The sequence below is a fragment of the Polyodon spathula genome, chromosome 13 (assembly GCF_017654505.1).
Source record: "Polyodon spathula isolate WHYD16114869_AA chromosome 13, ASM1765450v1, whole genome shotgun sequence".
NCBI classification, from domain to species: Eukaryota; Metazoa; Chordata; class Actinopteri; order Acipenseriformes; family Polyodontidae; genus Polyodon; species Polyodon spathula.
This window is the reverse complement of record NC_054546.1, coordinates 32290715-32316460: the sequence shown is the minus strand read 5'-3', so window position 1 is coordinate 32316460 and position 25746 is coordinate 32290715. Positions and strand designations below refer to the sequence as shown.

Below are 25746 nucleotides of genomic sequence, written 5' to 3'. Positions count from 1 at the left end.
ATCCATAAATTAAGGAAATTAACTGATGGGACCCGAGGCAACTTTGTAAGCTATTTAAATCTTTAAATTTGCAACATCTTCTGCATACTTCATGTAATTGAACTAACTAGAGGGTTGTTACTTCAATGAGAAAAAAAACCCTGTCTCCCTTGTATTTTGTACTCCTGAAGACACAAGAAGATATAACCAGAGGAAAAAATGTTATATTTCCTCTTGCCATCGTAAGGAACAAGAGTTTGACTATTATTATTATTATTATTATTATTATTATTATTATTACTATTATTATTATTATTAGCAGTAGTAATATAACTAGTAGTAGGAGCAGTGTTATTGCTATTGTTATTATCATTATTAGTATTAATATTACAGTATTACTAGAAATGGCACACTGGATTTCGTCTCAGTAGAAAAACGAAGTAAAAAGTACACCATTAATTTTATACAACTTAAAAACTGTGTTGTATAGTACAGGTAAACTGCTACAAATGTACTTAGTAATTATTTTAGACAAACGTTTCGAAAACAAGACTTCTCGTTCACACGTTTCTTTTTGGTACCACTAGACAGTGTATTCACCTTAATTTTACCTTCCCTTATTTCACAAACTGTACTGGTATTTACATCACTTGCCCGCTAGTAGGCGCCAAACATCAAGAAACCTATTCTCAGGAATCCAGTGAATGTACAGTACTGTGTGTGTGTTTGGGGATTATTCTAACAACCTGGATGGACCACATCCAGGTTTTAAACTCTTCAAACGTCAAAAAACAAAATAGTTTACAACTGATCTACACTGCAGGGTCCGACTTGTGCCTGCTGTTGATGGTCTGGCTGGGAATACATTACAATATTTTAGACAGAACATTAATAATGTATGTTCAGATGTATTTAAATGTTGACACATGTGTGTTTTTAAAAAGCAGTTGTAGTATTTGATTTCTGTAATAACAAAATAAAGATTTATAGCCAACACACAAAAATATCTTGCTGCCTGCCTGCCTGCCTGCCTGCCTGCCTGCACGGGAAATCTTCATGGCAGACATCTCCATCTCGCCCTGTGCTATAATTGAAATGGCGCGTTTTGCCAGAGGCAGGTTGTGAGGGCGCTTTCTGCAATAGCAGAATGCATGTCTATAGACGTCATTTGGTTTTAATGGCCTACAGGAAATTTGGCGTTACAATACGAGACATTAGCGAGGGGAGAAAGGAAAGAACACAGCCGCATGAAAACTGTTTATAGAGATCTGCATATTCAACATCAGCATTTCCTATAGACACTTTATCAACAAGTTACACTGCGCTTCAATAATCATAAAGTACAAGAGATGCGAGAAACGTGATCAGCGTTACTTATCTGGGAACTGGAAATGTATGCCTAGTTGAAAATGCCTGGGGAAATATTACATCAGACGAAATGACAATGATTAAAATCTGTTTTTTCTTCAGTAAGTCTATTGAGCGACGTGACAGTGACCTGACTACAATATTAAACCGTTATCCCCCAGCAAAGGAGAACTTAAAACCGTTATAATGGTTTAATTATTAGTATTATTGTTTGTATTTTTTGTAGTAAAAAGGGGGAGATTACCAAAAAAGGTCCAGTCTTCATCAGCATCCTGGGAAAAGAAAGAAAAATATCAAATTTTCATCGCGAAATTAGCTTGGGCGCGAGTAGGGTTGAGCTAATTGCTGCCTAATCCTTGCCCCGAAGGCGTTTGGAAAGCCTTGAGCAAGAATTCGTTTTTAGCTCCCCTCTGTTATTTAGAGACGGATTATTGGCTTTCTTCTTCTCATAACAGCCTCGGTAGTTTCATTTTAGCAAAAAGAAAGAGAGGACGCTCCAAAGAAAATCGCAGCAGTCGCCAACCATCTGATATTAAAAAGTCTGTAGAAATACGAGCGGAAAAGGAAGGATACATTTCTTCTATGTACAACAAGGTAAGGGCGAAACCTTTCTTCCTGTGTTTTTTGGAAAGTGCTTGATCTGGAGAGTACAGCACTCTGTGGAGCTTTAAAGCTACAGCGACCTTTTTTTAAATAATGTAACATTTCTAGTTGTCATATATTTAAAAAAAATAAATAAAATAAAAGCTCAATAGCGTTTTTTTTTTGTTTGTTTTGTTTTTGTTTGTTTTTTTGTTTTGTTTTTTTAAACTTGTCAGTGTCGAAGAGGAGCATGCAAGAAGTGGAACGCTGGCGTATTGAATTGCACTGTCTTTAGTTTTAATGAAACTTGTCGGAAATGTTACCAAAAGGGATGCTGTAGCTTTTGAACGGGGGCGAATAAAATCTGGCTTGGATTTGTTGTATCGTTAAGCTTTTGAGTTCCTGCAGAATGTTAGCTCTAGTACTTTCCACTAGACAAAGAAAGCCAACTTATAATAAGATGGGCATCGTTAAAAAAAAAAAAAAAAAAAAAAAACAGGGAAGTACAGCACCGTGTATAGTCTGTGCGCAATGTACACTGGCGCCAGCAAGAACGATTTTTTTTTTTTTTTAATACTTAACCACTGAGACGACAGTTCGCAGTTACTACATGCTTTGTGTGGGAACACTATTCCAATACAATGCTACAGTATGTTTAATTATAGTTCTCTTTTTATGTAAGAGTGTAAACGATACATGTTTGTTTTTTTTTTGTTAGTTTTTTCTCATCAGATCAAAAGCATCATTTATAATATGCGGGTACAGAATGTTTAAGACGCCATATTGTTAGGAAAATTTCCCCCCTACCCCACCCCCGCCACCCCAGGGGACCAGTATGTACAGAACACTGGTAGTAATGTACAGAGCATTGTTTTTGTTTTGTGTGTGTGTGTAATAACTTTTCCAGGCACTGCATTTTTGAAGGCTAAATGTTTTAAATTCAAGTTGTATAGATTTTCCTTTTGATGAAAAAAAAAACCAACAAAACTTTTAAATATGACATTTCTGTTTTAGTTTTATTTTTGTTTTTAGTTGTGTTTTGTGTGTGTGTGTGTGTGTGTGTGTGTGTGTGTGTGTGTGTGTGTGTTGTTGTTGTTGTTTTTCTTCATAATTATGTACAGTAACATTTATCATGTGTTATCTGGAAAATAAATGAATGCATATGCTTTTGTATTCACGTAAAACTGAAGTTGTAAAGCAAAGACAAATTGTCCTTAGCAGCTCGTATCATGGGAACGTGGAAGGGCTGACTAGTGCATCTAGTATTAAATAACACGACAACACTTGAAGAATTTAAGCAATGAGATACCCGTACCCAGTCAGGGAGTAGATGCTGGGACTTGTCTCATTAAAGACGAGTCAGTGGTCCTGTACGAGTTCAGATGTTTATTTCTGTCAAGAGATTATACATATTGATTTGGATGAAGAAAAATAATCAGTTTAGCATCAACAATAGTTGTTTGGTAATAACCTTTATCGTGTGTTAATTATTGCTGTTTATAATCCCAAACCTTTATTTCTTTCCGTTTGTCTTCTATTTTCATGTTACCCTTCGCCCCGGTTGCCCCTCCCTCAGCGCCTTGCACCATTTTGTTCATAATATCTACTGTATTCCACCAAAATTAACACCAGTGTTGGTTACCATGTCCGCGGGCCAAATGAAGAGGTGGGATAGCTTCATACGCCCAAAAGTTCTTAAGTCTTTTGAAGTCTTTTCTTTCACTGGGATCTGAAATGTATCATCCAGACTTGCGTATTGAATGAACAGTGTTCCTGTAGGCTCCCGGTCGAGCAAGAAAGGCACACCCTGGAACATTCTGTAGACCTTCAGCATTATCTGCCCCGGGCGCTTCGCCCCAGGCAAGGAACGGAATGGCACTCCAACAACGGCCTTCTGTTTACCTTGTGTGGTTAAAATAGCAGCTTAGCAGAAATGGCCAACTTCATGGAGGAACGATTTGATGAAACCATTTCAGCAACATTGCTTGTTTAATCACCCCGAGAAAACCTAACAACAGCGCTCACAATGGGACAGAAAATCATTTTGTGTTCAAATCATCCTCGCACCGATGCGGTTCTTTACATTCCTGCTCAAACGTAGTGTAAATAGTTTTGACATCAGTGATTATGATGCGCAAGTGGACAGCACAGATAACGCACGAATGATGTGGAAAAACAAGGTTTGCAGCATCTTGCAATCAGACAGCAGTGGAGTTCAGTTGTTGCTCCTGGGCGGCAATGCATGTACAACACCACGGGGTTCTTTGGGCAGAGTTCAGGAAGGAATACTTGTTTTGTTTAGCTTTAATATAAGAACAACATTTCTAATTGTTAATTAAGAAAGGGATACGTTTCATTATGTTATAGATGTATTGTGGAAATTAAAATCTGTAAAACCAATACGTTGCCTCCTTCTGTTGAATTAAATCTGCTTTGGCCTAGAGTCACGTTTAAAGAAGTTGACAGTCCAGTTTGTTTACATGACACTGAGCACAGTGATACACTATATATATTATATATTATATATATTATATATATATATATAATAATATATATATACAAATTGCAGCGTTTTTCAAGTATGCAATTTTGTACCTCCCACAACTGCAAGTTGTAGTAGAAAAATACATATTTGGCTTGCTTCCCTACAGCTAAAACGAATTTGAGGTTATGTAAGCAAACCGGACTGTCAATAAGGCAAAGAAGAAGTGCACACAAGGGTAAACTTTTTACGAATGAAGTGAATGGACCAAATTAATTAGCACTGCAGCTTTTGACAACGTCAAACCTTTTTGAGTTCTATGCATACTATTATCGACTTCGTGTGTGTGTGTGTGTGTGTGTGTGTGTGTGTGTATATATATATATATATATATATATATATATATTTTTTTTTTTTTTTTTTTTTTTTTTTTTTTTTTTTTTTTTTCAGCACACGTAGCGTATGCATGCAACGCGTCTGGTCTGGTTATAAGGAAGTCGCTAATTTAGAGGTGTCTCGTTATTGAGACAAACTTGCAAAAGCCCCCGAATCCCAATTCGCAAATTGGTTATTCGTTTGTCAGTGGATATTTCACGTCTAACACATAAGCCCACGATCTTTAATTTGAATTTTGCATTGTTTTGTGTCCCTTGAGGCCGATACCTAACATTTTCTCTTTCTTGGTCGCTAATAAGCATCCTTCCATTCGCCCCTCCGGTGTTATGAAGAGAGGGATGCAAATACACTTAATTAAAGTTGTGGTAATGATTTGTAAGCTAATTTGTAAGCGATCAGATATGGAAGTGATCTGATAAGAACCAAGATCACACCTTGCTCAAAAGATAAGTGAGTGGCATTCCAGTGGAGAAAAAAAAAGCAGCTGACTCTTTTCTTCTAATCGCTTCTAGGAGGGAAGAAGCATGTCCCGTCTGTCTTTGACCCGGTCCCCAGTTTCACCGTTGGCTTCGCAGGGAATCCCACTTCCTGCTCAACTCACGAAATCCAATGCTCCGGTCCATATCGATGTTGGAGGGCACATGTACACTAGTAGCCTGGCAACGCTCACCAAATACCCGGACTCCAGGTACGTGACAGAGCTGTGACATATTTTAATGTACGTTCCTGTCAGTGCATCTTTTGCACATAATTTAGATGTATTTACTTTTTATTCAATATCATGTAATCAAATAAACTACCAATTATATTGCAAAGTCTACTGGAAGCCATAAGAGCAGTACAGTATTTCATGTTCGATTTTGAAATTCCACATTTTTAAATTTTTGTCAGTTTTGGTGTATGGAAAATTACAAAGCGCTTCAGCAGGTTTGACTTATGAAGCAAAATTAGTTAATTCTATAGGGTGATGCAAAACTTTAATGCCATCCAGTAATGTTATTTATATGCGTTAATTATTATTATTATTATTATTATTATTATTATTATTATTATTATTATTATTATTATTATTATTATTATTTATACCTTTAATGAGATTTTAAGAGATTATGATAACATTATTTCAGTGAAACCCCTTAGAAATTAAATAACTGCAGTTTAATTTATGTGAACCTAGAATTTTAAAAAAAGATGTCGTTTTTTACCACATAATATTGCCAAACAAATTCATGAAATTGTCTATAAGCATTCAAATTCGATGAAACAGGATAACTATAAATACGTTTCACAAATAACTTGTTCTGGTTTATATAGGACGCAGAGCCTCTATATATCGACCCTTCACTCGACTATTTTAGCTGCACAATCGCAGTACCTAATTCACAAGGGCTCCATTTATTAGAATAATGGAAAAACAAAACGAAGACACATGAATGATTCGTTATATCTTGAATGTAAGCCTAGTCGGTACAGATACACTGTAGCAATCGAATTCGGTTCTTTTTCCACCGCCACGTTTATTGGGAGTGAATGTTTAGGAAAAGTTTTAAAGTCGCCGCCTATTATAAAACTGGCAAATGTGGTGGTTATTGGCAGAGGATAAAAATAAATAAATAAATAACAAAACGTGCCCATCTAATGCAATCTCACATATATACATACAGTTCTGTTTGCACCACGAACTACGCACGAGAATGAAGTCATTAGTCGTTCTTTGTACAGTTGTTTTTTAATTGCGTCATGCAGTAGTTAGATGGTATTAAACGTATCACATTGACAAGTCATTCTTTGCAAATTGAAGTCAGGAAGATGTTTGTTAATAGTGTAACTATAAACATTTGAGCAAGGGGTGAAACATATTTATTAAACTGTAGGCACTAGTCTGGCTACTGCATTTTTGAGGTCGTCCTATTTTCCTTCTGCAAGAATAAGCAACAACCTGTATGCGAATTACCCCGTGCTTAGGGTTCGTGGGTTTTGGTAATCCTTCAAAGTTATGTTATGTAAGTAGAAGGAGCTGTCGTTTCCCATTCTCTGAATATTTTTGTAGTTTAATACATAACTTATATTATTGTATTTGTTTGTTTGTTTTTTACTTAAATATGTTTAAATCGTACTTGTCATGTTTCATTTTGACATTCAGAAGTTTGAACTTGACAATTAAGTATTTTCATTTGAATATATTCAAACAAACAATACCCATTTATAAAATTGGTATTTTAAATACTTTATCCTGATTGGTCGAAATAGGTCACATGGGGGTGTTGATATTACAGCATATCACCATGGGTCAACACTTTTATTTTTCAAAAACGGGAACATCACTGGCAGATATCCATACACCTAGAATTTAAAAAACGGCAGAGACATATTGGAATATATCAGTTCTCTATACGTATGTGAATTTTTCATTTAATTCCATCTGTCAATGGTTTTATATATTAAAACCACAGAGAGATGCAATTAAATTAAACATTCACATACATAGTGAGATCTGTAGTCATGGGCAAAAAAAAAAAAAAAAAAAAACAACGTATTGAACTGCTGGAGTTCAGTGGCATTAATAAAATGAGCTGTCAAGTGCAGCAGATGTATATCTATAAAGATGAAGCACCAGCAGAAATAATGCAATCAAGACATAGCTCATATGAAAGCATCTAGCAGAGTAATAGGCTTGTCTGATATTCTTTACACAGGTTTAAAGATCTTTAAGCTAATATAATGTATACTGAATTTGTATCACATGAGTACACCCTACCCTACCCAAAACCTAAGCATTAGAATTTATGTTGATATGGGTACTATAGCATTTCCCTATAACTATTGTAGTCTGACATTGCTTCACATTGTATGGAGTTTGTACAATGTTGACATTGTAACACTTTAAGTTGTACAAAATTGCTAGTGCAATGTGAAGTGTTTACAAGGTGTTTAAATTGGTTAACAGAGATATAGGACAGTTATTATCAGACTCTAATGCCTTCAGGGAAGGTAGGAGTGGTCTGTTCTCCAGAAATCACATCCGAGACTGGCATAATATCTGCATTCTTGGGTATGGATTCACCTGCCAACCGAGCACCAACTATCAGCCCTCTCTCAAAGTCTTTCAGATCTGTCAGAGACCAACTTGGGAGATGCAGCTTTTATGTCATTTTGATTAACAAAAGAAGCAGAATAGAAGTGTGTGCAGTGCAGGTGTTTGTTGGCCGAGTTTCACAAATTAGCTCAGCCTATTCCCCAGCGCTCGTTTCCCACAAACCCACAGTTTTGTTTGGGAGAGGCCCAGGATGGAATGGGCATGTTCAGGTCAGGACTGAGGAGAACTCTCTCGCTTACACTGCTGTGAGGGGAAGCTTGGACGGTGACCAGCAGCACGGCTGTGTTTTACTTATAAAATACATGTATAAGCGGCAACATATAAGGAGAAAAAAAAGGATTTCCAAACAGCAGCAAGGCCTTGGATAGGAACGACTCCACTGGGTACAGCATTAGTTTGTATTCCTCTGGGAAGGAGTGAGGGGTTTGCTTCTGGGGAAAAAAAATACTGAGTACACTCAACTCCCCCATTACGCTAATGAGTTGCTTCTTATCAGTGAGAAGAAGGCACTGAATATCTGCCAAGGGAATTAGTGAGATAAAGGTGGATCAACATCTATAAAAGTAATTATAAATAATAAAGTCCCTTACAGCTATTCACAAACATTCCAGTACATCTTATTTGGGCAAAAGTGTAAAAAAGCTGTCAACTATGAATGGCACAACAATCTTTCAAAGGGGTATGGGAATATTTATATATATATATATATAATTATATATATATCTATATATATATAAGTTATAATTATATATATATAGTTCGCAAAGCCAACCGGTGACCCTCCATGGGAGGGAACTCACTTAACCTTAGATGAATTCACATAAACAAGAAGCATATTTTAGGCGCTTTCAATATCAGATCAAATCGTGAATGGAATAGCTAGTATCTTATTTGTCCTTCGATAAACAATACATCGAATGATCAGCAAGGAAAGTATTTATATCCTACCTCAATCCAGCATGTACCAGCTGTTGGCCTCCTCCTCCCCAGACTCCACCTGCTTTTTGGCTCCCCTGTAGCCTCTCCACTTAGCTGTGATTTAATGGACAGGGGTATGAAAGGCGACACCAAAGGCTAAACAATGTAGTGTAAAATAAAACTTACATAATGTAGTAGTGTTGTCTACTGTGTTTTAATAAGTAATCTATGATTTCCTGACTGAACCAGTATATTTTTTTATTGTCAGTGTAAAGTAATCTTCTATTTCAAAAGCCACCCCTGTACTTAGTATTAAGGCAACCATCTTCAGTCCCAAGTATGTTCACTCATCTCAACGGTCAACGCTATGAAAAATAATCTATTTTCTTCCTGAAAAATGAGATGCAACATGATGGAACTGATTTGCACATTTCATTTATGTCTAAAACTGAAATGGTACATGAGAACAATTGGCATAAAAGAAAACTTAAATAAATAAGATCTAGAAATATGGTTAAGTTATTCAGAAAATTCTGTACTAACACCATCTGCCATTTAAGGCCACATTTGGTTGCTCCGTTGACTGGCCTTATAGTGAGTTTGCACTCTATAATAAAATGTAGAGCTAAAGGTAAGTTCACAAAATTGACTAAGGTAGCTGAGCTTGCGATATGAAAGGAGCCCATCCTTCCAGGGAGTGGCAGATTGCAGTGTAGCAGAGTTGCAATAGTTGTTACCCTGTCAGTTTCTGTAGGTGAGAACTAATGCAAATAGGTGTCTGTGCGCGATGTTACAAGCACGGACCTGCAGTGTGACGCGGGAGGGCCATAAACTGAACCCTTCAAGAAATTGCCTCTGATGCCCTTTAAGATATTGCCTCATGTACAACTTTAAAATAATTGTCATTCCAAATGTTCTCCATCTTTGCACAACAGTTCATTATATCGGTCTCAAATGTGCAGATTTTAAAGAAACTTAAAAAAACATTTATGTTTTCATTTTCAAACATGATATCCGGCACTGTTCTGTGTGCAAGCCATGTTTTTGAACTGTCTTGCACTTCTTGGGTCATTCCACTTGGAGGATTAAATTGTATCCACCCCCTTTATTGTTTTTTTTCCTGTCAATAACCAATCAAATGCTTCCTTTTGACTGACATGCATTCCATCAGCAATATGCTTTGACCCAGAAGATATTGCTGGCGTGACCAGGAAGTAAAGCAGTAATGGAATGCAAGGCAAGCAAACTGATAACTTAGTGTAGTACCATATGTCCATTTTAAAATTAAAATACATTTGTCTCTTTAAAAACTGCATATTTGATACCTGTGTACTTTAAAACACTCAATAATGCTCAATTTAGAAATACAAAATAAAACTTGACAATCATTTTTCCACCGAAGTCATTAAAAATACTTATTTTAGTCCTGTCAAACGTATTTGTTCTTGACAACTCAAGACAGTAGTAACCCCTGCAGAAGGTGCATACAGCAACATTATATGTTTATGTCACATTATGCTAGTGTGATGAAACCTGGTGAGGGCATTCCTATAACACATTCTGACATATTTTTGTAGCATCTGTTTTCTGATTGGTTAGGATACTAGAAGTTATGTCACCTGGGAAGACCTGGCCTCGATCTGATGAAATCCTTTGTGCATATCTGTTACAAGAAGTTATTCAGCATACCGTGAATATAGGTCATGGCTGAGATCTACTTTTTCATTCTTCAGGCACCATGAGCAGCTGGAATTCAAAACAGCTCACAATTATCATTCAGACACGTTTTTTTGTTTGTTTTTTTTGTTCTGAACACAAAGAGAATGTGTGGATAGAAGCCATTACAAACAGAAAGGATATTAGAAAATATTTTTTAAAAAGGCTTCGACTACCCAACCCTTAGCATAATGCTAAAATACATGCATCAGAAAGGATATGTCATGGAGTTGGGCAAATACCTGCAATATTTGCAAGTATGTGGGCGACATTTTTATGTTAATTCATTTCATGCAAATTGAATCTCTAACAGAGAAAATATGTTGCCAATTTCCACACCCCAACTTCCCTGAGGGAAATGGAGGCAGGAAGTAGTGTGGCATGTGATATCAAAGCTATCCAAGCTATCCATGGTGGCCCAACATCCTGTTGACAATGTTATGGCAGGTGTTTATATATATATATATATATATATATATATATATATATATATATATATATATATATATATATATATATATATTTGTCCAAATCTGTGCTGGGTGACTGCCAAGACAAAGGTAAAATGAAAATCAAATGTCTCACCTATTCACTCTGCATTGGTAGTAAATGGATAATATTTCTGCAGTGGTACACTGCTCATAAATCTATTAAATGTATTTGAAGAGGAGATGGTTATCTATTCTGGAATACACAGATATATTGTGACAGTGCCAATACTGCTTTGAAGGGAACTTTAATACATCTACAGTACATGTTCAGCATGTACCTGCTTATAATCTTATTATGTGTACATAGATTCAGCACAAAAAAATACAGCCCTGCTAAAAGCATTATTCCCCTTATCTTAATAGGATACTTTTATAATTTTTATTATGTGTGTTCCCTATCTTTCTGTTTTGTTGCTAGTGTTTAGATCATTATTAACCACGCTTACTAACTATTCCTGTGAAAAACGTCCTTTTTCAATGTGTAAAAGCTGTTTCTGACGTGGTGGTTTTGTAACTGTAATTTCTGCCCCCTTTGCTACAAACTGCGAAAAAGTACAGGGAGCCGTAGTTACATGTGTGTTCCAAGAATGAAGGTACTGGTGAAATTGCATGGGAGGCACATGGGAGGCACAATCATGCTGGCATATAACTGGTTAATAAAAGTCTGCCTTAAAAATGGGGAGCAATGTAATGATCTACTCAGAAACAACAGCAGATATTGATAGAGAACACACACAGTACGATACTAAACAGGACAGAAACAAGATATTCTGAAAATGTAGATTATATATATAGTGAGCGGGTAGGTGCACACGAAGAAAACAGACAGTAGTTTCCAAAACAAAGCAAGTCTTTATTCCAGTATTCTATACAGCTGGCTCTTATATTGCAATGTCCAAAAGAAAATAAACAGTTCAAACAAGGTTTCAAACAAAAACCAAACCACCAAAGCAAAATTGCTGATGTAAACCAACCGGACCAATAACCCCGTCCAGTTGGTGAATAGGTAATTCCACCTGGGTTTTGGGTTTCTTCTTTAGGAACCCTTCTCCTACCCTTATTCCGCAGTCCAGTCCCTTTGCGAATCTCAGCAGCGGACAGGCCGTTCCTCATAGCCCCTGCAGAGAACAGGGAATTGCAGATGCAAAGGACCACCACGTTATCCCGTTCCGATCTTATTGTAGATAATCCTCAGAAGTTCTCAGGCAGGCAAACAAAACAAACAACCCAACAGACTAGCGGCACATGCTCCCTTTTACCAGCCAGGCATTTGGCCGTTACAGGCTACAGGTGTGGGCCAATTAAGGCCAATGATAGTCTAACAATAGTCAAACCCTAATTGCCTACCTAACCACACCTGCAGCCTGTCGGTCCGTTAACTCCTTGACATCATGGCAGGCATGTATGCTGCCCACAGGTCCATCTGATCATTCCTGGCAACCTCTGTGGGCTCATACCAAGCCTGCCATGAATGACTCCTGGTGGTAAACTTGTGAGCTGGCTCACATTCCCTCCCCTATGCAGCTGCATATCCCTGGAAAAGAAAACAGAGTCATCATGCAGCCTTGATAGCACATCAGCATTTCCATGTTCCTTACCAGCCCGGTGTTTTACATCGAAACAGTAAGGCTAGAGGGTCAAGAACCAATGTGTAAGACTTGGGTTGCTATCCTTCTGGCTATACAGCCACTTAATAGGGGCATGGTCGGTGACAAGTGTGAAACGGCAGCCCCGCAAGTAATACCTAAGATTTTCCATGGCCCATCTTATGGCCAAGCACTCTTTTTCAATAGTGGCGTAATTACGCTCTCGGGGAAGGAGCTTCCTACTCAAGCACATAATCGGATGCTCCTCACCCCCAACCTGTAGAGTATTGTCACAAATGTAATATTCCTATACGTGACTGATAAAAACAACCTAACCCTCAGCTCTAACCACTCAGGCACTGCCTTCCAGACTAGAACTTAACATCTACAGCTTCAGGTCCATGGCATGCAGCGGGTGCATTAAAAAAGGGCATATGCATTTTTAATTGCTTTACAAATCAGGATGAAAAACACAAAAGCCCTGCAATGAAATAGAGCATTTTTAGCTTGAAGAATGGCAAAACCATGCAAAGGCGCATTACCTTAGGCCAGCAGTTGGATGGTTATTGTTTTTTTTTTTTTTATAAAGCATTTTGCATCGATTTCCAGAAAGAAAGAAAGAAAGAAAGAAAGAAAAAGAAAGAAAGAAAGAAAGAGTCATCCTCTTACATGCAGAAAAATACACTGCCCATTCAAATTTGATGGTGAATTTGGAAAGCTTTAATAAGATAACCCTAAATATGATCATTTCATTCTTAAGCCATGCTGCATAGTATAGCAATTAGAATGATCTACATTGTAAATGCTTCCCATGGTTTTTCAAATAAATACCAAAATGGCAGTTATCTGTATGAATAATATAATGTATGGAAAAAGGCTGGCTGATTAAATAAAATTAGGAGATGCTTGGTTATATATTCTTCTTTAAGTTACAATATGAAATTGGAAATGTATATATTGTGTAATCAGTTTGAATGAGCAAGAGCTGCCATTGGACTGCTATTTTAGGATTGGATGACATCAGCCTGTTATGATATCATTGGTCTTGCCTCTTAGCAACAGTTGTTTTAAAAGAAACTATAAGGAAGCAGGAAGGACGTACAAAAGGGGGAGGGTACATGAGTGTGAGTTAAAGTAGTTTAACTTTGATAACCGCTGAAATTACTGTTTCTGGGAAATGTTTTATTTTATAAATATGTGCATTTGAATCCATATTAACGAATATTCATGGAATAAAAATACAATACAGTTTGTGTGCATGGAACTATTATATTTCTTTATACTAAACAGTTGTTCTTTATAATACAGTCTGTAAATAAGTACGCATTAAACTTTTTGTATGAGACTCGCCATGTGTTAAGTGGAGTGGAAAAGAACTCTTCATCCTGCAGGGAAAAGGTTGTATGTGGGACATAAACCCTTTTTCTTAGGCCTTGTGGACAACACTACTGCACATGTTTTATTAATTTCAATTGTTCTTTTTTGAAAGTTACTTAAGGACACCTTCTGATTCAAAAGACATTCATTCCAAAAAAAAAAAAAAAATTGTATCAAAACTGGAATCCCGAACTCATGCTAGCAGGATTCTTATAACATAGAGAATGCATGACAGGCAAGCAAAATTCTGAAAATGAACTCCCAACTGCATTTGAATTAAAGTGGCTATGTTATGGGAAAATAATTTTAAATAATCATCACCTAGACATTGCACATAGGGATCTCTAGACAAGCTGAAAGACAGGTAAAGGCAGGTTAAGAGAGAAATGATAAGATATCAGAGCCAGCCAGGACATTAATATGGCGAGTGTGCCAGGCATTTGAATTCTTATAAAAGGTCACAACTTTAATTTGATGTACATTTTCTTATTTATCTTCCAGAATAAGCCGCCTGTTTAACGGCACTGAGCCCATCGTGTTGGACAGTTTGAAACAGCACTACTTCATCGATCGAGACGGGGAAATATTTCGGTTCATTCTCAGCTTCCTGAGGACGTGTAAGCTGCTTCTCCCAGATGACTTCAGGGTAAGGGTGCTTTCAAAGTTCTAAATGAAACTGTGAGCAAAACTATTGAATGAGTCAAAGCTACACTATTCACTTCCTGTGTTACAGGTAATAGTGCCCCACCAGATTACAAGCTTTCTGTAAACAGGTTTTCCTGTTACCTATTGCACAGGAAATTCATTTAGAGTTGTAAGAGAGTGAAAATGATGAAGTATGCCATGTGGCAGAATCTGAACTGGGAAAAATCTTATAATCACATGGTTCAAATGGAATGAGTAATACTGTTCAGTTCCGGCACTTAAGATTCTCCAGAAAAGTAAAAGCAGATTTTGAGAACCATTAGTATAGCTCAGTGTTGGAGCAACCAATCGCTCAGAATATTTGCAAACACCATACAATAGTACGTAAATAAATAAATAAATAAATAAAATTACATTTAGATTAACCTGTGTGTATTATTACCTTTAAATATGACATAATTAAAAAGAGGGTATTTTCTCATATACCAAACGATTCTTTCACAGACTGCACTGATTTTGTTACTGTGAAGAGCCATCCCAAACATAATACAAAAAAAACAATTAAAACACTTTTCTAGAAAAGCAGCAAAAACAGTATAATACAGCAACCAACAATACAGGTAGAAGTAGTGCAAATGGTCGTTTGTCTTCAGGTAATGTGCAGGCCTGAAGGACTGAAGCCACTGTTGTCCAGGACTAGTGTTTTCTAAATAAGGCCTTTCAGGTGAAATATTGTACTTAAATTGTTTATCTCTTTCTCTCTCTCTCACTCTGTCAACACTCTTGGGGCCCCAAATTGGATTTTGGTGAAAACTGGAGAGGGGGCTATATGACAAGGAGGCAGGGTATTAAATACATATAAAATGAATGTGGGTAAATATTGGTGGAGGCCGAAAAACTTGAGCATTGACAACAATGGCTCCAGCACACAGTGTAGCAATATGCATACGCTAAAATAAACAGCACAGTTTGGGTTGTTGTGTTATATAGATGTCATACAGTGTGTGTGTGTGTGTGTGTGTGTGTGTGTGTGTGTGTGTGTGTTTTTAATTAAACCTGTTTGCCTAAACACATCTGGTCCCTGTTATGTGGTGCGCAAGAGCAATTATTGGCTATAAATAAAAACACAACAGACAAAACACTTTAAAAAAAAAAGGGGGGGATTTTATTTAACTACGAAATTGGATTTGGATGCTTTAATTAATCCGGAACCACCCAAAATAGATAGGATTATTAAGAGTAGCTAGATATTTATTTCAGTTCTTATTTTTTGGTGCTTATGAAAGGCAGTGAACAATGGTGCTGGCTACAGAACCTCACAGCTCTGCAAGCGCACCCCACTACTAAACTGAATGCAGGGTTATTCCTCCGCTGTAAGAGGATTCAGTATCAGCAGTCCTTCTGTGTATCAGCTGATCACTCTTGCCTCAGGATTTTCCTGGAGTATTTTACTTTTAGGCCCAATAATTGTTACACGTTTACAAGAGGCTCCTGGGATATCTCTAACCTAGTATTGTTAATTGTTAGTATAACTACCCATTTTCTTTTCTTTAAACTCCAATATAAATCTTTCAGTTTCTTCAGCACTGATGTTAATCAGTGAAACCCATGCTTTAAAACTAAACCAAACGTATGCTTTAAAACTAAAATGCATGTGTGCTATAACATATGTTTGTTTTAAAACTGCACATTTTAGATATCTGCAGCTAATGGAAGTGCAAGATGGCTAAGATTTATGGAATTGTGTTGTTAGCTCTTAAACAAGAAAAAAAAAGCAAACTTCTTAACTCTCTTGAAATATCGATTTTTTGAAAAAGGACAGTACTACCTTTGACATCCTGAGGTTCACAACAGCAATGAAACAGCAACCTAAAGCTTAAAGATACGATGTTGATGCTGCTGAGTTCAGGTGTAGATCTGTGTAGAGGATGCTTTTACAATGGATGAATCAACAGCCTAGAACCTCAATGCCCCCTGCCTGTTATTCAGCCCTAGGCATTTTTCAAGCAAATATTGGCAATTGTGTCACTTTGTGTGGTAAGGTTGCCACCTCTGAGGTGCAAACAGATGGGACATCCAAATGAGAGGGGTTGTTAAAAATGTAAACCCTCTTTAGAAATCCTATATACATCCACAGGGTAGTCATAACTACTTTACTACTATAGGACTGAGAGCCAATGAATATTTTGGTTCTATTGCAGGAATGGTATATCTTTATCTAACCTTTGCTCAAAGTATGGTGCTGGCATTGTGGATAGGGTGGCTGCCTGGCTCCAAATTTACCGGACACTTTGAGACAGAACGGGATTTCAAACTTGCCCCTAAACTGAAAGCAATTAATGTGTAAATTAACCATTACACCTTTGCTAAAATGAATAGTGATGCTTAATTACCATGTGCATCAAAGAATTAATTATAATACGAATTAATACGATTCTTATATATTTTTATTGTTATGTATTTATTTATTGCAGCCTCTTAGTCGCTATTTATTTTCTGTTCATCGATATTCAATCTCCAATAATATGCAAATACTCTCCCAAGCAACGCATCATCCCGTTTCTCATCTATTCATCCATAGCTAATCATTATAGATCTGATGGGAAGCAGCTGATCAGTGTGACTTGTTTGCTACGCACCACAATTCTGCCACAAGATTAATCTCAGCAAAGGTGTAGCTAATTTACACACCAATTACTTTCAGTTTAAGAAGAATTTTGAAAATCCATTCTGTCTCAAAGCGTCCGGTAAATCTGGAGCCAAATAGCCACTCTAATTGCAGTGTCGTTATAGTAATCTATATGGATGCGGAAGCATAAGATTAAAAACCATGATCTTTTAGTGTCCTGGGAAAGCATATTACAGTCCTGGGACATCTTTATCAAAACTGTGATGATCCAGGCAAAACAGGGACAGGTGGCAATCCCTGCTGTGTAGTGGTTTATTCATTGGAGGCTAGTTTGACACAGCCAAGCCCAGGCCTCCAAAGGTAAAAGGCCTGAGAGGCTGATGAATTAGCAAGCTGCTCCACCTAACCCCCCTGTATCTATATTTAGTGTATTCTTTGTAAGAAAAACAGTTGACTGAGTTTTTTTTTGGGGGGGGGGGGGTTAAGCTAAATTCATAAAATGTAATGTATACTGTTGCTCTGGCATTTCAGTCCTTGCTCACTTGAAAAAAATGCAAATAATGTGAAGCACACTGGAGCTGACTGGCATCTTCAAAAAATCAGCAGTTTAATCCCTCAAGGTGTTACCTTCCAGTGCTCACAGCTATTTGAAAGACAAAGAAAATATCAAAAGCTGACTCACAAACAAGGGTATTAAAACAGATACAGACAGCAGTCCATTAGATTTATCAGTAGTAGGCAGTAATAATTAATTTTCATTGTGTTAATTTGCTACTTATTTTACCAACATATCGGCAATGTTCTAGAACATGAGTTAAAGGCATAATGCAATAACGTACACATTGCCTGCTTTTCAAAAGATGAAAGCTCAGCTATTTGAACAAAAGAATGGTTTGCAATTGTCTTTGCTGCAGAACAAAAGTTGCATCATTCTTTTTAAAGAAAAGAAGATATTGTGAGAAATGGTATGGATTTGGAAGCACATAGAATAGAGCCAATGTAGTTGAAATGAAATGTGTTTGTCTTTTTTATGTGTACATTTTGTATTCTGTAGTTAACCATGCAATATGCACATATTTGATTTAACAGAACAGGGCCAAATTTCAGCATTGTACATTGACTGGCTAAGCAACTGCATGAGTGGATATACCATAAGAAACTTTATTCCAGCCCAGTATAAGCTTAGCAAAAGCACAGGGAAACTGCAAATATACCACTGTAGGATTAAGGTGATATTTATGTGTTCTGATTCTAACAGTACAGTATGTGATAAACAGCTAAGACATGCACGCTTCTATTAAGTGGCAAACTAGTGATACCTCTTAGAATTGTAAACTGATACTGTGAGATGTGCTTGAGAAGTTCAGTACTCAAGTCAGGAACAGGGTCAATCTTCATGCCCAGCAGATATAGCTTCAGCGGGGTTGACTGGGGTCACTAAGATTCCCATCCCAGTTCTGACTGTGAGGCTAATTACCGGGAGACACACTTACTGAATTAGATGCACCCTTCATCTTATGTAGAGGTCATATACAAGTGCACAGACTGAAATTATCCCCATACTAGACTTCTCGACATGAGTTTCTCTTCTTGCATAGTTCTGTGACAAATTCTTATCAAGTAAAATGTGAAACTGTCACGGTGTGTAGCACCTGCTGTAGCTGATGATGTTTTGTATCACATGGTGATACAGTTTATACAGTGGACCACGTCTCTGTGTTATCGGACCATCTTCCTTGCTTGGACTTTGCGTTCAAACCTCATGAAATTGTCCATTTCACAGATGAGTTTAAAAAAAGGGGCAGACAAGTTTGTTAATGTGTTTCTGCGGTGGTCTGAGGTAAAGAGACATCCACAAAGCATTACCAGATATTAGTTATTAGAGTAACTTTCACACATGTCAAGACTTTCAGCGACTGTCTTCTGACACCAATTAAACCAAGTTACCAGCACTTAATGTATTTTATTTATAGTGAATTTTGGAGGTTGTATTAAACTACAAACACAGTAACAATGTATCCCTTTATCAACCGTAATTGGATCACAAACTTAATTTACAGAGAAATTGTGTGATTATGTTAATTGATGTTGTAAGTTAGCATTGACAGCATAGCACATTCGAGAGATAACACCCCTATTGAAAGTGTCCACCTTTTGTGGAACGTGACTAGAGTTCTGCGCACGTCATGGGCAATTTAAATCAGGCTAGTAATATCTTGCAGTCTTATTGCTCATGCAAAGTGCCACTCAGAAGAAACCAGTTTTGTTGGCTGAAGACAGTTTGGTTTGCTGTAAATCAAACCAGGTTTTTAACATTGGGTATGTAAGTAGGAGATTTTTTATAGTTTTCTTGTCTTAGTTTTCTGTTTTGGGTTTGTATTGAAAATGAGGAGAAACTGTCTGTACAGTTGTGCTGTTTTATTGTAATAAAAACATGAGAAAAAATATGCTATATACTAATATGCAAACAGACATTTGGCATGGGTGTGTGGGTGGCACCATACAAACATTTATTTTTTATTTTTATCATGACAGCCAGGGCACGCACGCACGCATACACACACATACATACATACATGCGTCAGACCTCAAGAGTTTTATCTAGAGAACTGTAATATATCTGGAAATAGAATAGAATATACAGATCTAGGGAAATGTGGAGGCAGCACATTGGCATTTTTACATACACCTATCCTATTGTGGTAAAATATGGGGACGCATTCTTAACCAAAAGATTTTGGGGATATACGGATATCTTCCTGTACGTCCGTATTGCAATATTACATTTTTTACATTAGCACACAGGGGACGCAGGTCATAGCGATCCGCTTTTTCATTATCCTGACAGGTCTTGTAATTACAGCTATGGATTGAGATATGTATGTTATTTTTCAAACTGCTTTCCTGCCTTAACAAATCAGTCTGTCATTTTAAAACTATTGTACCATCACCAAAGGTTCTTCAACGCCCAATGACAATTACATGGTTTTATGCTACGTGTCGGTGGTAGACAGGTTCCTTTACTATGAGACGACATCAGTGCCAGACAGCGTGCTCTGGAGCACGGTTCAGTAGTAACAAATCTACCATGTTGCCATTCATTGTAGTCTTATGGTCTGCTGAGGGTTCTGCTTGCCAGCGTACCAGTGTTTTGGCAGCTACTGTTTTAAAGCCACAACTCACCAGTGCTTAAAGTCTTTTTTCTTCCTCACTTCAGTGGCTAGGATTACAGTGTTGTTTTCTGCTGGGCTCACGATGACTAAACTGCCTGGGAGACAGACCCCTGTTAAAAACATGTCTATCCCTCGCCTCAGACTTGTGAACGATGAGGAGCTACACTTTGAAACAGAAATGACCCTGAAGGGGAATGTCGCTGTATGCATTTTGTCAGCAGCAGAAGGGAAAAAAAAAAACCTTCACACACAGTGATGTTAAATATTCTAAGATCTGTTTAAGATACTGTGTGTCGCTGGGCTGGGGGAGAACCATATTCTGTATGATAAATATCTTCGCCAGTCACAGTTTTTTGCTCGTTTTTCCCAGCAGGGGTGATAATAATATACGTGTGAATAAATTAATAATAAAATGTGTATGTCCAGCTGAAAAGGCTTTGTATATTCTAAAGAAGTTTCTTTGTTGGAATATCTACAAAGAGAAATATACGCACAAAAGAAAAATCTGCAGCAGAAATGAAATCAAAGAGATGAAAACATTTAAAGAGAGTTTATACAAAGCTATATAATAATCCAGTATGCTTGCTGTCTCTTATTGTATAAGACCATATCCTTTCTGGCACTTTGGTGACAAAGCTACAATATTGTAGTCTTATTGCACATCCAAAGTGCTGCTCACAAGAGTCTTATAAGTCACAGGGTCAATTGTACGGAATCATTTCAAACACCTGTGGCAACGGGGATATAATGGAAACGCCTACAGCTATGGTCAAAACGTTTTGCATCACTCTATAGAATTAACTAATTTTGCTTCCTAAAGTCAAATGAAACCCGCTGGATAATGTTACGTTCACATACTGAATTACATACCGCTTACCACACTAAGGTATATATTTCGCATGCACATATCTGATAATGATTAAATATTTAGACACAATTCTAAATGAAATGTTTATGCTCTGAGCTACTAATGCCCAGCTAACATCTGATTTCTACCTTTGTTATGATGAACAAGCTTTCTTATTCCTTATGAGGAATTTCCTCGTCAGGAGTGTAACGTTATTGGGCCTCTCTGCTTGTTTCAGGATTTCAGTCTCCTGTACGAGGAGGCGCGGTACTACCAGCTGGCCCCCATGATCAAGGAGCTGGAGCGCTGGAAGCAGGAGAAAGAGCAGCGCAAGTACTCCCAGCCTTGCGACTGCCTGGTGGTACGCGTGAGCCCCGACCTGGGCGAGAGGATCGCGCTGAGCGGGGAGAAGGTGCTCATCGAGGAGATCTTCCCCGAGACGGGTGACGTCATGTGCAATTCGGTAAACGCTGGCTGGAATCAGGACCCCACTCATGTGATCCGGTTTCCATTGAACGGGTACTGCAGATTGAATTCCGTGCAGGTAATTGGGTTTCATACTTCAGAGGAAAGAATTTCTCATGCACCTGGACGCTTTAGACTGCCAGGTTTATTGCTTTATATTAGCAGGAACGGGATGCTTTTTCTCATATTGGGTGCTGCTTCCCTTCCCATGCCAATAGAAACTCAAGAATCATGCTAGTATCAAGCAAAGAGGCAGGACCTTAGCATAAAGCAAGAACTATGCCAGCATGATACAAGGATGAGTAAGGATTTAATGCATGTCTCAAAACTGCAGTCATGGGGTCTATTTTAATAATCTTAACATTGGCTGATCCACCGCCACCAGAAAAGGTATTAACTTGATTTTTTTCGCATGCCCTCATTTCACTGTATTTTTATTGTTTGTAGTGGGTCAGAAACATTGTGATTTGCCACTGTTTTAAGATTATTAAAATAGCCACTCCTGTCTCTTTTTCCTCCAGGTTCTGCTCTCGGGCAGGGGTGCACAACCTGGGAATAATTCAATTATTACGTGATTAAGAGCTGCATAGGGTAAATTGGTACAGCTCAGTAATTTAGGTTGGACAAAGCCCAGGACAGCTACAGACCCTGAAGAGCCAGAATTGTGCCCTCCTGCTCTAGGGTCTACAGGCTGGTATGATATGGTATCTGGTTCATTCAGTGTAAAGGCCTCTTACTTTCCAACCTGAACTATAAATCATCGAGTGGATTTTAGTACTGTAAAAGATTAGGGTGACAAGGCTCAAACAAAAATGGAGAACAATTAAGCATTATTTGGTCGCTTACTGGTTTGTAATCTGAAAAATTACAAATAATATGAAATGTGCATTTTATTTCTGAATTCCTTCTTTTTTAAAGTATTTTAGGTTTTGACACCGGTGTTTATTCAAATACAGAGGCTGTTTGAATAGTAAATTAGGACCAAACCTGTCATTTTTCTATTTTTTTTATTTGGAATCCCCAATTGTTTTTTACCCCATTTTCTCCCCAATCTGAAATGCCAAATTTTAAGCCTGGCTGCAACTCCCATGCTGACTCGGGAGAGATGAAGACGAACAGACGCATGTTCCGCCAGCTTCTTTTCACTCTGCAGGCCCGCCATGCAGCTAGCGCAGAGCTACAGCGTCAGGACCACTTGCAGGCAGGCCCGCAGGCGCCCAACCAGTCCACAGGGTTTGCTGGTTGGTGGTGAGCTGAGGACACCCTGGCTGACCTAAACCCTCCCCACCCCGCGCGGGGCTCAACAAATTGTGCGCCGACACCTGGGAACTCCCATCCACAGCCGGCAGTGGAATAGCCTGGACCCCATCCTGCACTCCACATGGAGTGCCTTTACTGAATGCGCCACTCAGAGCCCCCATTTTACTTATGTTTAAATACAAAAACTAAACAGACACTATAGAGACTCACACGCAATGCTCTCCCCCTTTTTTAATGGTTTGAATGACAACTGTATTTAGTAACACAAGGAGAAATAGGCAGTTATTCAAACAAGCACTGCTTAAAATAATGTCTATGACCATGTCCATTTTTGTTCATTATAGTAGAGTGTTTCTCTCTTTTCTTTAGTGGGTAATTTGATAAAGCGATATTGTACAATTTATACGTTGGTTTTCTAGCTAATTACAGGCGAAAGACCATTAAAATATTAGTTCACACTTTAAAAGTACAAACCAACGTTCATCACCCATATTTAAATCTGCCTCTATCAATGGATGGAACTCATATAATTTATGTTTTAGAATTTTGTTAAGGAAAAAAAAAAAGGTGGGCAAACTTTGCACTTGCTTCAAAATCGAGCCCTCGGTGTTGCTTTCCCTGTTTAAGGTGTGGGAGAGAGCCAGGCTGTGACAGCATGTGGTGCTGTGCTATAGAGGCTGGAGCCTAGGTGCCACCTTGCCTACTCTGCAGCTGTGATGAGTTATCAGCCCTCCCAGTGAGTGCAAAGCAGCAAGGCCAGCTAAGAGTCTGGTGGTGTGTTCCTCTAACCAGATAATGAACAAAGCCTTCTCCATGTTGTGTGGAGAAAAGAAAAAAAATTAAATGCATAATTTATGCATATAGCTCCACTTTTTAAAAATGCTTCAATATGAGACAGCCTAAAGCAGATTAAATGCATGTATTGCATTTTATAATACCGTACTTAGAATTTTTCAAACATCCTAAACTAGTTCATACTTCTCCTTTTGTTATGTATAGAGATTCTGAATAGCTTTGCAATATAATTAATTGGCCACATCTGTTAAGAAAACATTTTAGTAAATTGTGTTTGACTATGAGGCACCTGGATAACCGTCTGTCTTTGGAATCTAAGAGAAGTTTCTTACTTACAATAGCTTCAATTAGTAGGCCTTTAATATATATATAGAGATATATATATATATATATATATATATATATATATATATATGTATATGTGTGTGTGTGTGTGTGTGTGTGTGTGTGTGTGTGTGTGTTTGTTCACTTTTAAAGTAAAACCTCTCTCTGGAAGACATTAGGTTGAGAGGGTAAGCCTTTTTCCAAAATGTTTTTTTTTGTTTTGTTTTTAACGAATTTAATTATTACAAAAATCATGCCCTTCAATTTACTATGCAGGTCTTGCTTGAGCAGTTTTGAAAGAAAAAATATATTTCAATTTAAAAAAAATAAAATCTGGTACTATACTAGGTTAAAGAAAGCTGGAGAAAGGAATTCTACTTTCAGGCAGTCTGTTAGAGGGAGTAGTCAATTACATGTAACGCATTACGGTAATCTGATTACATTTTTCAGTAACCTGTAACTGTAATGATTCCTTTTTCATACAGGCAAAATTGGAAACAGATTCCATTTTATGGGAAAAAATACTGTTGTTACCTTTAGTTGTCTATATTTTTTAAAAGAACTATGACGAATGCTTAATGTGGAAATGAGAAGGCGCTTCATCAGTACAAGTCAAACCTTAACTGCAGATTGAAAGACCAGTTTATTGACCCAGCAGAGCATGGTCATTTGTTTGAATTGAAAGTGTGCTCCACCCAGAACAGATAATTCCCTAATGTACTGTCTAATGAAAGCCACACTGCTCTGTAACAATTTCATTCTTGAAAAATATCCCAGATGTAACAGGGTTGATGGAGGCTGGTCTCCAGAAAGTTTGTTCTAGATTTGTATTAAATAAATGAAAACTTCAAAAAAAAAAGTTTTTAACTCACAAGTAGTTTCAGTAATTCGTACCTAATATTGATCACTTCAATTAAAAAAGACAATCGCATGATCTGTTTTCAACTCCACTACATTCTGAACCAGAAGGGTAGCAGTGAAATATCTGAAAGGAGTACATTTTGTTCATTAATAGCTTTAAAAAAAAAAAAAAAACATTAAAAAAGAATACATGTTCACCATAATGTGTGCATCTGTTATACAGGAAACCTATGAAAATGACAGTAACATTAGGTAAGTTTAACTGGACCTTGTTTTTTAGCTCTGTGTAAAGCTCCATGGGTCTGTGTTTCTAAGAAACTTCTCCTGATGGTAAGAGAAAGTAATAGATCACTATTCACGCAAGATTTGTCAGTTGCCGTTTCTGTCAATCAATTCATAGAATTTGCCTTCTATATGGCAGTTGGTGTCCTCTATGAGTGTGGGGAACAGTTTGTGCCAAACCTCTGCCTATTACGCCTATTTTGCTTTTTTGTTGGAGCCCCACCCTGCCTGTCCTTAGTCTGAAAGGCAGAAGGCAGGGTTTAGGTGTTGGCTTGTTCAACGACTAGCACAGGTATAGATGCCCTGGCTAACTCCTGCATAAGATAATTAAGGTAGATGTGGGAGAGAGACAGTGCATTGTTCCACAACTGATTTCTTTATGAACGGTTCTCCTGGATCACTGAGCATGTTCGTTACCTTGTTATTGTGAATGTGGAGCAACTATCAGATTACCAACGTAATGCAGTCTTAGA

The 25746-nt window shown here is 37.6% G+C and overlaps 1 protein-coding gene across 1 annotated transcript in view; it reads left to right on the top strand.

The window, feature by feature from the left end:
* The first annotated feature begins 711 nt into the window (after positions 1–711).
* The window catches only part of LOC121325146 (BTB/POZ domain-containing protein kctd15), a 29716-nt gene continuing 4681 nt past the window's right edge, over positions 712–25746 (top strand). The window contains exons 1-4 of the mRNA XM_041267457.1: positions 712–1941; positions 5320–5495; positions 14494–14638; positions 21525–21830. Of these exons, the coding sequence (XP_041123391.1) occupies positions 1930–1941; positions 5320–5495; positions 14494–14638; positions 21525–21830 (639 nt within the window). The 5' untranslated portion in view covers positions 712–1929. The remainder of the gene's footprint in view (positions 1942–5319; positions 5496–14493; positions 14639–21524; positions 21831–25746) is intronic.